This window comes from Alligator sinensis, unplaced genomic scaffold (assembly GCF_000455745.1).
Source record: "Alligator sinensis unplaced genomic scaffold, ASM45574v1 scaffold624_1, whole genome shotgun sequence".
NCBI lineage: Eukaryota > Metazoa > Chordata > Crocodylia > Alligatoridae > Alligator > Alligator sinensis.
In genome coordinates this window covers 313,051-328,527 of record NW_005842021.1, presented here as the reverse complement: position 1 = coordinate 328,527, position 15,477 = coordinate 313,051, and the positions used below count along the sequence as shown (strand labels likewise).

The 15,477-nt window shown below is 44.6% G+C and overlaps 1 protein-coding gene across 1 annotated transcript; it reads right to left on the bottom strand.

The window, feature by feature from the left end:
- Positions 1 to 9,074: 9,074 nt before the first annotated feature.
- On the bottom strand, positions 9,075 to 15,476 carry FAM84B (family with sequence similarity 84 member B; the record flags this gene model as incomplete). Its single annotated transcript, XM_025202334.1, has 2 exons — positions 9,075 to 14,472; positions 14,641 to 15,476. A coding segment is annotated over one exon (585 nt), but the record flags the coding sequence as incomplete, so codon positions are not given.
- Between the last annotated feature and the right edge of the window lies 1 nt (position 15,477).

Genomic DNA, 15,477 nt, shown 5'->3' with positions numbered 1-15,477 from the left:
ACACACACACACGCACATTCTCTCAAGCTGTGCCTAGCTGTTCAATATTGCAATGGGCAATGGTAATGATACAATATTATAGCTCTGCTAATCCTGAAGAGTCCCCAGACTGTCTACAAGGCTAGGGACAGACGTTACACGTAAACTGGTGTAAGTGATCAGAAACTGGTTTAAATCTGTAACAGAATAGATGTTCAGTGCATATAAACCAGTTTCAAAATGGCTGAAACTGGTTTAAGGTAAACGAGTTTATCTACAAAATTGGGAATGTAGTATCAGACTTAACTGATTTGGGTCAAACCGGTTTATGCAATGTCTGTCCCAGACCCCTTCCTGGTTTAAGTTAAACCAGACTTCCCCGGCATCCTGGCATGCTCGCTGGGCTGGGCCCTCTGCTCCACAGCAGGGTTGGCTCTGCCCCCCTGCTCCCTGGCAAGAGCTCTGGCAGAGACTGCAAGCACAGCAGGGTCTGCCTGGCTTCCCCCTGTGCTATCCCCCTCACTGCTCAAGCAGGGGTCGCCCATTCCTTCCCTCCCATTTCCCACAGCATGGACCCTAGGCATGCGGTATGCTAGCTAATACTGAGAGGAATCTGTGTCTCCAATTTCACTGGGAAAGGCAGACAGGACAGTGTCTACTTAGGGCTTTTTGGAGCTAATCAACAGGTCAGCTGGTAAGCTCCCTCCTTCCTTCCTTGGAAAAAAGCTGTTTAAAAAGAGCTTGAACGAATGAGAGAGGTTATTGCTGTGCTGATAGGGTGTTTTGCTGATATTATTTTGCTGTATGTTATCAGCCCTCTGCTGGCTTGCTCACCTGCCAGTTTGCTGCAGACAGCATAAAGATGTCAGGAGAGGGAGATTGTAAAGCTCTGTATCATCAGCAGATGCATGCACTGAACACCCCCAACTTGCCTCAGAGTGCTAGCCGGGGGGCTGGGGCCTGGCAACACTCCTGCCCCTTGAACAGCAAGCTGGGAAAAACCTGGGACCGTGCAGGCAGACTTCCCTAATCAGAGCATCCTGCCATGCCCCACTCAGCTCAGCACAATGGAAGGAAAAGGAAGTCTGCTCTAGTGCCCCCCTGGCTTCTAGTCTGAGCCACTGCAGGCATGTGCCTGCATTTTTTCAGTTCAGAGGGGATGTCTGTCTGGTTACACACTGGTTCAGCCTAGCTAAGTTAGACTAACCTGCAAAGATTTTTATCAATTCAAGCTCCAGCTTTTTGAATGTTTGTCCCTAGCCTAAGTGAACAGCCAAACCACCTCTTCTCAATGTATGGCCCAGAGGAGCAGGTGGGAGTACAGACATCAGTCAAATTTGCCCAGTAAGCACAGCGAACAGGGTGAAGTAGGATTCTTCCTTCCCCACAATCTACAGAAGTTCTAGTATGTAAACACCATAAAGGCAAAGACCTATGAGTTTTCAGAGTGGAGATGATAGGCCAAAGTAAGTTGGAGTTAAGGATTAATCCTTGTAGTTGACCTGATGTCCTTGAAACCAACAAAAGCTGGCAGGCCATGGCTGGTGAACTACATGATTACATGGGGTATATTGAAAGCTCCAATCTTGCAAAGTATTGGGCAGGTGCTAATTGTTTGACCTCAGTGGAGCTACTCCTGAAAGTAAACTGTAATCACATGCTTTAGTGTTTAGAGGATTGGGGTGGTTGTGTGTAGGAGTGGGCATTATCCCTCCAGAACAGAGGTTCTCGAACTGTGGTCTGTGGAGCACCACTGGTCTGCAAGCTCCATTCAGGTGGTCCACAGAAAGGTTGCGGGACAATTGAAAATATCAGTACTCATAAGGTAAGACTACTGATATTAAAATATGAGTTGTGTGCTTTGATTTGTAGAACAAAAAATAATGTTTAAGTGGTCTGCCGAGACTCTTAGCAATTTTCAAGTGGTCCATGACAAAAAGAAGTTTGAGAATCAGTGCTTTAGAAAGCTTGAATGTCCTCTGGTAGTCCTTCTTGTCTTCTGTATTCCAGAAGGCACCAGAACCCCATCATGTGTATCTGTAGCTTAAGCATTTCATGTTGTTGTGAGGTGCTTCTATATCACACAGCCTGGGTAAAGAAGGAAAAAGCACAAAAGGTGCATCGTTCTTTGAGCCTCACATGAGCTCTATAAGAGTGGATGCCTGTGCAATACATTGCCCTGTTGTGAGTGAACAGGGTTTCACAGAAAGAGAGGAGCCTTCCTGCCCAAAGCACCCCGTGGAGACATGTTTATAAACCCCTTTCAGAATACAGCACATTAGGGTTGAAATCCAGACAAGACATCCCCTGACCTCAGGGAACCCAGGATTTCACCGTTGGTCCTGAGGCCTACATAGGAGCATTTGCAAACACAGAACCTGCCTCTCTGTCACTCCACATCATCCGCAACAGGACTTGTATGCAAGTGAAGGAACCACATTTGCAGATCCTTCTGCTGCAGCTAACCTTTACAGCTGCTGCAGAGATGTGTCTCATTTGCATCGTATACAGCACTCAGCACATAACTAATGTTTAATTAAATACCTATTCATTTTTTTTCACTTTAGGTATGTCATTCAGAAAAAGTGAGGAGCATATATTCTTATTGGAATGTAGACTTTCCCCAGTTCAGTAGACACTGTATATTCAGTCTACTACGTACTTTTGGAGATGGGTGTTGAGTAGAAATTTTGATGTTATGCATTCAAAATAGCACACACCTTAGAATTGCTTGTTATATATTCAGGGAAACGGAGTGCTACAATATTGCTAGCGATCACCCGGACTATGTGCAATATGCTTGGAACAAGAGCCCCAGCAAGGTGACCTACAGGGCTGGAGTTCACTGCTGCCTCTGTTGGGAAGAAGTGGTAAAGCCAACTTCACTGAAGTTAATTTATGTTAATTGTAACAGTGGTTAACCCTCATTCTCCTTTTGTCTTTTGCTTTGGCTGGAATTTGTTTTTGCGTTGCAACAGAGATGTAAAGAGATATAATAATTACCACAGTCCTGAGAGAGCCATGGAGCCTTTCAGGATGCACCCTGGGAGAGGAGTAACCCAGATTAGATTAGCAGTGGACTTTGGTTGGGTTGTAAAAGCATAGGCTTGGCAGTCCAGAGGGAGAAACACTTTCTTTTTGTTCTAGGTTTAGGAGCAGAAACTCTGTTTAAAAGAGAGAAATGCAAGTGATGGAAAAAAGTGTCTGCTACAAGGTGGGTCCGTCTACACGTGCATTAATTGGCATTTATAGATGTACTCTGGAAGGCAGGGGATGCTTTAATTAGCGTGACTGCAAGACCCACGCTAATTAAAGTGCCCTAAGCATCACGTGTATCAGTGTTCCTGCACTAAAAAATGGCAGCAAGAGCACCTTAACTAAAGCTTGTTCAATGAGCTTTAGTTAAGGCACCCTGCCACCATTTTTCATCGTGGGGACGCTGATACATGGGATGCTGGAATCTGCTGGAGCACAGTAATTACCACACTCCAGCAGACTCGATTAATGGAGTCTGCTGCAACATGCTGTAATTACAGAGTGTTGGAGCAGCCTCCCTGTACATGTATAGGAGCCTCATGTGCCTTATCTAATGCACATAAAATTTAGTCCCTCCAATGTGAGGTAATAAATTAATGCGTATTAGGCTGTGCTAATGTACCGTAGTGCATTTGCACGCTTTTTAAAGTGATGCTTAATGCACAGTAGACTATTTTACTGTGCATTAATGTAGTGTCATTTTTTTACATGATGCTTTAATACACAGTAAAATGGTCTACTGTGCATTAAAGTGCAGGTGTAGGTATGCATGCTGAGTCCTAAGTGTGGGTGCTCTCAAGAAAACTATGAAGAGGTGAGCGGTGCACTTAACACAGAAATTGCAACAACCTCTACCTACTAAGGTGACCCACGAGTTGTACTTAATTTCCAGGAGCCAGAAGCAAGAGTATAGATTTGTGTAACAGCTTAAGCAGTAGCTTTGTTTATTTTATAAGAGGACTGCTAGAGAGATCAAACCTGGGTTCCTGCTGGCCTTGGCACCTGTCAGGAGGGTTAGCGCAATATATACATCCCTCTGCAGCACGTTGTCCTACCCTTTCTAGTCCTGTTCATTGCGCATCCTGCTTCTGTATCTCTATGTATTAACCCATATAGTTAATAGTAAATATTTGAAAAGTATATGTTGCATTGTCCCAAAAGGAATAAAAACAAATGCAGAGATATCTAGATGTGAATTATATTTTAAGATAATATCCGGGGAATATTTCAGGAAGAGAACTGCTAGATATCCCAAGGTTCCTGACTAGACGGCATATGTGATGTGACTTTTAAAGTAAGTCATCATAAGCACTGTAAACAGTGTCATGTATGTAATGAAAGATCTTTTCGTGGGCAGGGGCCACAGTTAAGGCTATTGCTGGAACTTCTAACTCTAAATAGGTTACATTAATTGGAGAGACTCACAGTCCAGCAGTCTGAATACCTGACAAGAACTTCTGTGGTTTAATTCCTACATGAAGCAGGGTTCTTGTACACTAGGGTCAAGTAGGAGATGACTACCTTCTGAGAGATCCCAGGCCCCTCAGTTTCTGAAAGTTAATGAGAAAGCTATCTGGCCTCAGATTCCCTCTCTACTAAATGGGGATGCCACTGTTAGATCAGGTGGAAGGATCTGCATATTACATGGCTTTGGACGAGTCACTTTGTCTCTCTGCCTCAGTTTCCACAAATGTAAAATGAGACTAATACTTACCCACGCTAACTGGTGAAAACCTTGCTATTTCAGCACCCACTGGTGTCAATGGAAAGACTTCCACCAATTTCCATGGGCTTTGGATCAGCCTCTACGAAACCCAAGCATTAGAACAATGTATTTTTAATCATGAAACACAATTATTAGTGATATCTTTTTTTAGAGTGAATTGAGTGGCAAAGCCTGTTCTCTTCCATCCCTTTAAGAGAGGCAGGAAAGTGCTCCAGCAGTCTGAGAGCCTGTCTGTAAATCAGAGCTTATGTATTCATAAAAAGGCAAATGCCAGCAAGGAAGTTTCTGAGAAAAATGATCATATCTCAGTGCAAGGAGGTTGAAGCAAACCCATTACAAAAGCCCTATGCTTTGTTTGCTGTGTGCTACATCACACTTGCCTGTTGTGCTATACACAGGGTGCATCTACACAAGATATTTACTGTGTAGTTGACCAGTTAGATGTGCAATAATGTCATATGTCTACACCTACACCCTTATTAGGCTGGAGTAGATTAATTAACTCTGCAGCAGATTAATTCACTCTGTACTTATATTAATTAACTCCTTCTGTGTCCGTTTTTCACCCTGCAGCAGCACACACGTAGATGCTGCCCCAGCTGGCTGGCGCATAAGGATGCTTCAGTGTGGGGGCTGCCTGCTGTCTAGCTCTGTGCTGAAGGACCCTCGTGCCCCAGTCAACCCCTCCGCTCAATGTGCTGCACTCCCAGGAGCTATTATTCATGTGCACTAATAGCACATGTAGATGCACCCAGAGGTTTACTAAGAACTATGTCAGGATCTGCTCAGCAACAAGGGCCAAATAATTTCAAAAGCTCCACATCGGCAACATATCTAAACTCATGCTCAAGTGCCTCTTCAGCGGGAGCTAAGTGTACGTTTAAATATTCTGTTGAATCCGGGCCCAGGTAGCTGCTGAGTGTTTCTCTCCACTATGGGTCTTCCTAGGCAGATCTAGAAATAGTTGTGCAGATCCCCACCTCAAAAACACGTGGTCAGTGCTCAGTCAATATCTAGCCTCATATCTAAGGTTAGGAATGTGCTGTAATTCAAGTCCTCTTGCTCTGGCTTTAAACAACATCCAACAGGCTCCTTTGTTATGCTCCTATCTGCAAGTAAATGAATTGCTTTTCCAAGAGGCATTGTCTCCCTTCCACCCCCCAGGAATTGCAGAGACTCAGATAAGGTTGCCCTGTCGGCGTTATCTTGCTCGGGTGGCAGGTTTCCAACATGTGACCATGTACCGACTCTCTATTTACCTGGCGCTGGAGTCTCACACAGTACAACCGATTCAGGAACAAATATAATGGAACAACTGCTTTTGCTTTAATGCAAGCGAAGTATAATGACATCTTGTCTGCAGGGAGCAGCACCCTGACAATGTACATAATGAGGCACGCTGAGGTTACCCAGTCCTCAGACACAGTTATGTATTTCTTCCTGCAGTCATTTCCCACAGTCTGGGGTAATATTTAAATTGAATAATTTCACGGTTGTTTTTTCCTCTGTATTATAATTACTTCATGCCATGTGAACCGATCGGGCTGGCGAGCTTAGGCTGCCTCTAAGCACCTGACCATTGTAAACACCTAAGCCTGGATAAATGCTCACGTGACAGCACAAAGGGGAAGCTGGGCACTGTCACTTCAGACACCCACAGGAGAATGGCATATCTTTAGCTTTGTTTCCAACCGGGATTATTCAGCAACTTGTTTCTCTAATGTTGAATGTATCATCTAATTTGTCCCATATCTTTAAAAAGAAAAAAAAAATGTCTAGTTATATTGGCGGGTCCAAATCCTCACAAATGCTTCAGTACCTCTATAGGTTTTTAGGTTTTTAGTCCATCTAGGTTTCACCAACATCTTCAAGTTGCCATTCATCTACCCTCTAACCTGAAGGTACCTAAATTCCCCCAGCACCTAAGTGTCTGCCCAAAGCATTCATGGTTCCCCCAGGGGACAGGCACTGAGCGGTCTAAGCACCAGTGTTGACCCAGAACTCAGAGACCTTGCTTCAGCCAAGCTCCCGAGGCCTTGAACCGGGAGTCTTAAAATAGACATTCCCCAAAAGCAGGGGTCAAAATCCTCAAAAAAACGCCGGGGCAGAACAACCCAACTCCAGCTTGACTAGCTACAAGCTGCCAGCCAGGAAGAGGAGGAACTTGGGGGAGTGGCAGTGGTTTGTAGCTGCCTGGCACAGACACAGGCACAGGCAAAGCCCTGCCGCTCCATATGCTGGATTCAGCCCGCATACTGTAGGCTGAAGCCTTCCCAAAAGGACCCTAATTCCTTAAGAACCCTAAACTGTCTTGCTGCGAGTCTCATTTCTGGTAGTAGGATGCATGCCCTTGAAGCAAGAGCCTTTGTTCACAGCTATTAGCTAGCTGGGATTTGAACTTGAGCTACAGGGCAGTGCCCTATAAACTTAGAAGTGTCTACTGTCCGAGGTAACTTTGTTTCTGGAGTTTCTGTTTTTAACGTGCAAATCTATCCTGCTTCTGCCTAATAGCCTTTGAGCCACAGAGAGAAGGTTGGAGGACTTCAAGTGAGGTGGTAGGTGTTTTTAGTGTATGCCTAACTGATGGAGCGATGTGTAAAACCTTTTAAAATAGAGCCACGGAGGCAATGAGCTCCCCCTTTCCATACAGTACTATAAAGGTACGCATGGACATGCGGGGAGGCTGCTCCAACATGCTGTAATTACAGCACAGAGCAGCCTCCTGCATCTCATGTATCAGCATCCCCACACTTCGAAATGGAGGAAGGGGCATTTTAACTAAAGCTTGTTTGACAAGCTTTAGTTCAAGCACCCCCACTGCCATTTTGAAGCACAGGGAGACCAATACATGAAACACTGCAGCGCTTTAATTAGAGTGGGTCTTGGAGCTGCTGTAATTAAAGCACCCCCCACCCCTGCACCAGAGCACGTGTAGAAGTGCCCATAGTATCTAGAGCATTGACCCAGGATGGAAGAACTGGGTTTAGTTCTCTCATCTGCATGAGAAACATTGTTGACTGGTGATTTGTGTCCATACGATGCTACCTGGTGGCCTTCAAGCTCTTCACACTGGTGATGAAGTTGTTTCAGCCATGTTAAGGCAACATCCTAAAACTGCATGGGCTAAATAAAAATAGATCTGCCTGAGGGCATCCAAGCCCATACTCCAAGGACAGTTTATGCACTGTACACGAAACAGGTACTAAATGAAATACATTTTAAAAGAACACGGTAGCTGCTGCCGTTGCATTTACACCTATGTTTAAGTGCGTAACACCTTTTCATTTCTCAGTTTGGCTCTGTGCCCTCTTTGCAGATCTCGCCCAATCACCCTGAAGACACTGCAGAGCTTGCTACTGCAACACCCAAGTCCCTCAGGTGACTTGCTTAAAAGCACGCAAGAGGCCTGTGACAGTCACAGACCGAAGGCCAGTCAGAATCACAGTCAAGGCCCTTGACCCCAAGACCAGCAACCCACTTTTTAATCATATTTATGATACTTTATCTAGACCGGGAAGGACAACTTCAACCCTTGAGAGAATTAAGTGGTCTGTTAGTAAGTTGAGCAAAACCAAATGCATTTTGCAACAGATAAAGTACCTCTGGCTGGTCTTGTGTATGCAGAGGGAGTCCGTTCGTGTGAGGTACAAGCGGCTTTCAAGTCATGCTCGGGAACAAGTATGCTGTGCTTGTTACATATTTGTCAGCAGTGTACATGTACAGTAGAAGGCATGACAAATTAAGAACACTCACCCTAGGGATAGAGTCTTATTACTATGAATAACCCTCATAACCTTCAATATTAAACTTAGTGGCTGATCCAAGCTCTCACCAGAGGGCAGAACAGAGATCTAGTAACAGCCCTGGCTTTTTTTGTGTGACATGAAACATCACACAAACTGAGCAGTTATACAGATTTTATATCGACTCTTAGCAAGTTCTAATGCGCTCCCATTTCTCATTCTCACAGAAAGTACATCTGTTCCTTTAATAATTGTTGGCAGCCAGGACATGCATGATTGCCAACTAATGCTGTATGATCTTCTGCTGAACGCATTTCCCACCTTTAAAATTAAATTATGGGCCCGATTCTTGGATTCAATGGAGCTAGTGTCAGTGAGACCAAATGATGATCTCAGACACCAGAGAGATTAGTTTTCTTCTCCCTTGACAGCTAGGATACAACCAAAGATTTTCATGTGAAATGTAATGTAGTCACCTGGAAAAGCACATGTTGCAACTGCTGCATGCAATTTGAGACACAAAACACTACAATTTCTCAAACAAGTCAGAGGAAAATAGATGGTTAATAAAATGAGACATGTTTAAAAGATGTTATAAATCTTTTATTTATTTTTAATTGCTATGCAATGCCCTTCATTTTGAAGGAAATGGTACAATCAATAGTCTGTACTTCTCTCTCAGGAAAAGAAAAGATATTTGCGCTAACAATTCAACATTTACTGACAAGAGACGACTTACAGAAAAGGCTCATGAAAAAAATCATTGTTGTGATTACACTTGTTATCGTGGATGATTTCATGAAGTGTTACAACATTAAAAAAAGTTCAAGTATGCGTAAAGAAAACTCCCAATTTTATACTAATGGAGAAGAACTGTCTAAGCCACTGGTGTTTGTAGTTACCCTGATTTTTTTTTTTTTTTAATTCACAAGTAAAAATGTGTTTAAAAGCATATGCCCATTCAATGATAGTGACCTTATCACTGCACTTAAACTCTTAAGACTGGTTGATTGAATACATGTACTTGAATGATAGATTCCTTAAGAATAAGAAATTGCATTTAGAAACTACTGATTTCCTACATCTACTTTGTTATTCATATCTGATCTGTCATATAAAATTAAAATTTTGCTCTCAAAAATATTTGTTCCCACATGGCTGTTGTAATTACGGTTGGTGCAGTTAATTGTCAAAAAGCACAGGTGGCAAATCACCTGACAAACAAACCTCACACACACCAGGGACGAGCCTTCTGGAAGGACTGAAGAAAACACGTCACATTTAAAGTTTGGAATATATTTCTCCCAGGCTGGGGGAGGAGGAAGGTGGGGGATCTCTTTTCATTTAAATCTGAAAACTATTTAAAAAAGGAGGAATGAGTTATGTCTCACCGATGTAAAAAAAAAAAAGCTGTGCAGAGCTGAAAGGTTAGACCCACAGATTGGATTATTTCAATCTGAAGAAAATATTCTTTTCAATTAAGAAAATATTTTTTTTTTTAAATGCATTAGCACTGTTTGTCAAGAACACCCCCATTCTGCCACACTGGACAGCCTTAAGAGTAGCTCTCAATCAACACTTTATCAGTGCCCGATTCTCTATGAAGGTAAACTGAAGTTGTTCTAAAATTTAATTTCCCCCTTCTTGCCATCAAAAATAAATGCTTCAATCATATTTTTAAAGATCTTTAACCCAAGGGCAGTTGTAGGTTCTCTCATAAGGCCTTTTTCAAGAAAAATCATTTTTCCTTGAACACATGGGCAGTCTGGGGAAATAGACTGCTTGTCTGCATCTCCTAACTGGAGCTACATCAACACAGCTGGGGCCTTGTCTTGTCAAGCCTAAGCACATGCATAACGTTACCCACCACAGTAGTACCCTCAGTGCCCACAGGAATTCCCACCTGAGTGAATTCATGCATGATAATGCATTTGCAGGAAAAAAAAAAATCACAACTCTTCTTTAAGCGTATTAAATGTTTAGAAAAGGTGGTTACAGGACTAGACAAACAAAGTGGTGTTGAAATGCCGGCTTTAAAGCCCTAAAGGGAACATTTCCCTTTACCCTCCCTCAAGTAGATTATTGCAAAAATCATGTCCTCCCTTCTCAGTGCAGGTCTTAGTGCAGACCTCCAGGTCTTTATACAGCAAGGAGTGTAAACATGCACCTAACTTCAAAGGCCTGCACAGTCCTATTGATTTCGAGATGCTGTGCACAGGCTGAAAGGGAAGTGCACACTTAAGACCCTGGCTGAATGGCACTTAGTCGTGGAAGGATCGGGCCTGAGTTTCCTGTATTTAAATGTGACCTGCAGGGGAAAACTTAAGAAGTTGGACCCACTCATTTCCACACTCCCTTTGAGGTACAACAAAAGCCTGGAAGGACTGGACAAAACACCTGTTCAAGTGATTTTAAACATAAAAATATTACAAATACAAGTCTAGTCTGCCCGGATAGATTCTATAGGAAGTAACACGGGGCGGAGGAGACGCCGCCTCACACAAGAGCGAGGTGAGCAATTACAATGCTTTTTATGTATTCCTGCAGACCCACAAAACTCAAAGCTCAGCCAGAGTATAAGAATGATTTTTAATCAGATTGCATAAAGCTGGTTTTATTGGTGCTTGTTAACACCCATTAAACAACACTGCTTGAATCAATTCTTGGGGGGAAAAGGATATTTCTGTTAAACATTCAACAACCACATCCCTTTAATTAAAGGTGTGAGATCATAATATGACTCAGCCCACTTCCAAAGCTATCTTATAATACCAGGCAGAGCAGACATGATACTGCAGGTAGTTGCTATTTTTGTTGCTCGCTTTACCTTACTCATACCTTTCAGGCCTTTAAAAAGAGACAAAGAAAACCGAACAACAAACAAAGAAAGCAGAGCAATAGGAGACAATAGAAACCCCCACTTCCTAAAACTCTTCTGCAAGTCACATTTATGCAAGCTGTACATTAAACTGCAAGCACATCTTTATTCCAGGTGCAGAAAAAGAAGAGACAGGATGTTCTAGGTTTCACAGCATAAACAGTTCTGCACTCCAGCAAGAAGGAGCTGTTAAGGGTCTCTCTTGTGGGCTTGGCTATTGGAAGAGCTTCCCCACTGCACTTTAGGAAGGCATCTTGAGCTCTGCTATTCCACTCTTTGGCCTCATGATCAGATGCAATTTACACTAGACTGAGATGGGCCCAGCGGTACACAAAGCTCTGTAGGAAACAATAAAGCTGCTTCACTTAGATTGAAACAGGCTTTGCTCTCCGTCCTCCAGAAAGGAGCAGGGTTTTTTGTTTTTAAACAATCAGAACAGAATCTGAGATGCATCAAGAGGAGGAGGAGATGCTTAAATGTTATACTCTTCTGAGGTTTCAGACACAAAAGTGGGGGGGAAGGAATATATTTTCACAACTAACTTACTGTTCAGTACCCTGTAGATACATAATATTTGACATCTATAGCTGTTCCTACATTGTATGACCTAGCATATACTTTAGATCACCGGTGACAAAAATAAATCCATCCAAAATAATGTGCATAACAACTTACTTTCAAAAATGTAAGATTATTATGATGGAATTATTTTTAAGCTTCCAAAAATAGTTGTAAGAAAATATTATTTTACATCCATATATTACATAGCGAAATAATATTTTTATGTAAAAGATTTCAGGACTAAAGGAACAGCAGCAAAACATGCGTTTGTGGTCTTGGTTTAATCCTAAATCTTTCTTATTCCTTCTGAAATAAAACTTGGTAGATCAAAATGCTTCCCTTCATTCTTGTTTAGGAAAGCATCAGTGATAGGTTCAGCCTTAAACACTTTAATGGTGGCAGAGTTAGTAAAAGTGTGCCAACAGCCACATGTTAACCTTATCACCAGTTAAGGTGTAGATAATTCTCATGCTTTTTGAGCAGTGTAGCATGTGTGCTTAATGATCACAGTAACTAGAGTATGACTCAACTGCATATTCAGGAAAGAAAAAAAAAACAGTACAGAAGCCTGAGCTACAGCATTATAAAGGGAGTTTTATGTTAAACAAATTCTCCTTAGAAGCCAAGCATTCCAAAACCAAAAATAAAACATGGAAATTTAAGGGGAAAAGGTACAGTGTGTTTTGTGTAACCCTAACCTGTACCCCCCACCCCCATAAATAAGTTTCTTCTTAGCAAACAAGTATTTTCTTTTCGAAGGCAGGACTGGAGTCTTAATAATGAAAATCTATCTGGATCCCGTTTTCTTTTCATACACATGAAAGCTACTTTATATAGTCTTAATTATTCAAAGTGGGTATTTGCTTATTTGTGATTGACAGACTTCTCTCTCTAATCTTGAGAAACAGAGATTGCTGTGTACAGCTATGCTGCAAGCAGCAAAGTAAACAACTGCAGGGAAAACAATTATTTTTAATACACTGCTTAATTACACTCTAAGTTTCCTTCAAACTATTAATTTCCACTCTATAAATGAACTCCAGCTCATCCTCAAGCTGGCTTCTAAAGCCGTGGGCTTAAAGGGGGGGTTGGAAGAACATATATTAACAGTCCACAGAAGCAGCATATACCAAAAAATATTTAGACTCTTACAATGAAGATCTGGCATTACTGTGAACCCAAACGAGAGGGAGGAGTGGAGATAAGAGTTCAAAAGAAACTGCTCCATATAGAAGTAGGTAGGGAATGTGAGAGACAGGTGATACTTTGCCCTCCACACACATTTATTTAGTTGACAAGGCTACTCAAGCCACTTTAAAGATGGGTCACACAAAAGATGACTACTTCCTCTTTCCTCTGCTCAGCTCTGTACCATGAAAACTTAACAAGGGGAAAACAGAACCTCAAACTGATTCCTCATTAGGGATTTACTTGTAGTAAGAGAAAACAGAACTTCCCCAGGTTTGAATGCACTTCCCAGTCTGAGAACTTATTTCCTTCCCTTGCCCTAAACATGGGGCTTTTCCCCTCCCAAATATTTCCTGATTTAGCCCTGCTTACTATGGGGTGAAACCTTTGTAGAATGCCCCCTTGATATCACCGTTTGAGATTTACTAGTTAACCACTGACCCATACATCCAAGCCAGTGGCATCTCACACAGGTTGTATTCCTGATGATTAAAAGCTTCTGCAAACTTCTATGCACACTACAGCATCAAAACAGACCAAATGCAGCATTCAGACCAGCTGGAGCCTCTGGAGTTTGGCCAGAACATAAAACCACCCCTCACCACTCTAACTTCTCTGAATACATTAAGGTAACTGAGGACCTGCTTCAAGGCCCCAAATCCTACTCCCGCAGAAACCAACTAACTTCACTGGAGCAAGATCAAGGGCATCATGAGCACTGGCATTTAAACACATCACACTGCACGAGTTAGAGTCCCAATTACATCCAGGCTTGCTGGATTTTCTCCCTCACCCCTTCAGGGCAATTCACCAGTCCTACTGTACTTAAAAGCCAACCATACAGAGAGGAAGGGAGTCTCCCTCAAATAGGACATTATCGGATGCATCAAGCCCCATTTCACCTTCATAGTTATGCATCCGTTTGAAGATGGGAAGCCACAAAGGTCTCCTGCCCAGTCAGGAGCCCCTTGCCACCATATCAATAGGAACTCAACTACAAAAAGAGCAGGGGGCGGGGGGGAAATAAAAAAATCAACGAACTGCCAGTGACAACAGTGAATCCTGCCTGTGCACGCTACAGGGCTGCACCCTGCCAGCTGCTGGCTCCTGTTTAAGTGCCGGGTGGCCTCAGCTCCCATTGAAGCGAGCAGCACCTGAAGACAGTGGGCGCTGGGTAGCGCCAGGCCTGGCTGGCACCTGAAAACTGTGGATGCCAGGGAGTGCCAGGCCCGACTGGAAGGTGAAAACAGTGCCAGGTAGCACCAGACCTGGCTGTCACCTTAAAATCGTGGGTGCCATGTAGTGCCAGACCTCACTGGCAGGTGGAAATAATGCCAGGGAGCCCCAGGCCTGGCTGACACCTGAAAAGCGTAGGCATCAGGTCCCACCAGACCTGGCTGGCACCTGAAGACAGTGGATGCCAGGTAGCACCAGACCTGGCTGTCACCTTAAAATCGTGGGTGCCATGTAGTGCCAGACCTCACTGGCAGGTGGAAATAATGCCAGGGAGCCCCAGGCCTGGCTGACACCTGAAGACAGTGGATGCCAGGCAGCACCAGGCCTGTCCGGGAAGTGAAAAGTGCCAGGGAGCACTACGCCTAGCTGGCACCTGAATCGTGGGTGCCATGTAGCAGCGCTAGACGGGTGGAAATCATGCCGGGGAGCACCTGAAAAGCATGGGCACCGGGTCCGGCCGACACAAGGGGCCGCATCTCCCTGAGTTTTGCCCTCTACCAGCGCAGCCGGGACCCTCGCATCCTCCAGCGGCCCCGGGGGGGGGCTACTGCTTGCCGCCCTCCACCGCCTCCTCCTCGCCGTCCTCCTCGTCGGCCTGCAGGTGAGCGGCCAGCTCCTGCAGGACGGCGGCGCGGCCGAGCTGGTCGTTGCGGCGCTTCTCCATGATGAGGTCCTCCAGGCTCTGGAACTCGAGCGTGTGTGCGCGGCGCTGGCCCAGGCGCAGGTGCAGGCGGTAGGGCTGCTTGCCGATGCGGAGCTCGCCGCCGATTTTGAACTCGCGCCGGCCGTAGCGGCACCAGGCGGCGAAGCACTCGGAGTTGCGCCAGCTCAGCTCGCGCTCCTTGCAGCCCACCTGCTCCAGCGCGTTGCGCACCACGGCGGCGGGGCTGAGCGCGGGGTAGCGGTACAGCGCGTTGGCGATGCGGCCCCGCCGGCCCTGGCTGGCGTCCGTCAGGAAGCTGCTGAGCACCTCGAGGCGCTGCAGGTGCACCACCTGGAAGTCGCCCACGTACACGGCCCAGTGCGGGTACTGCGCCGGGCACACGAACTCCACCAGGTCGCCCGGCTGGCAGCGGCTCAGCAGGTGCTCGGCGCTGTAGGTGCTCAGGTCGGCGGCGGCGGCGTCCGGC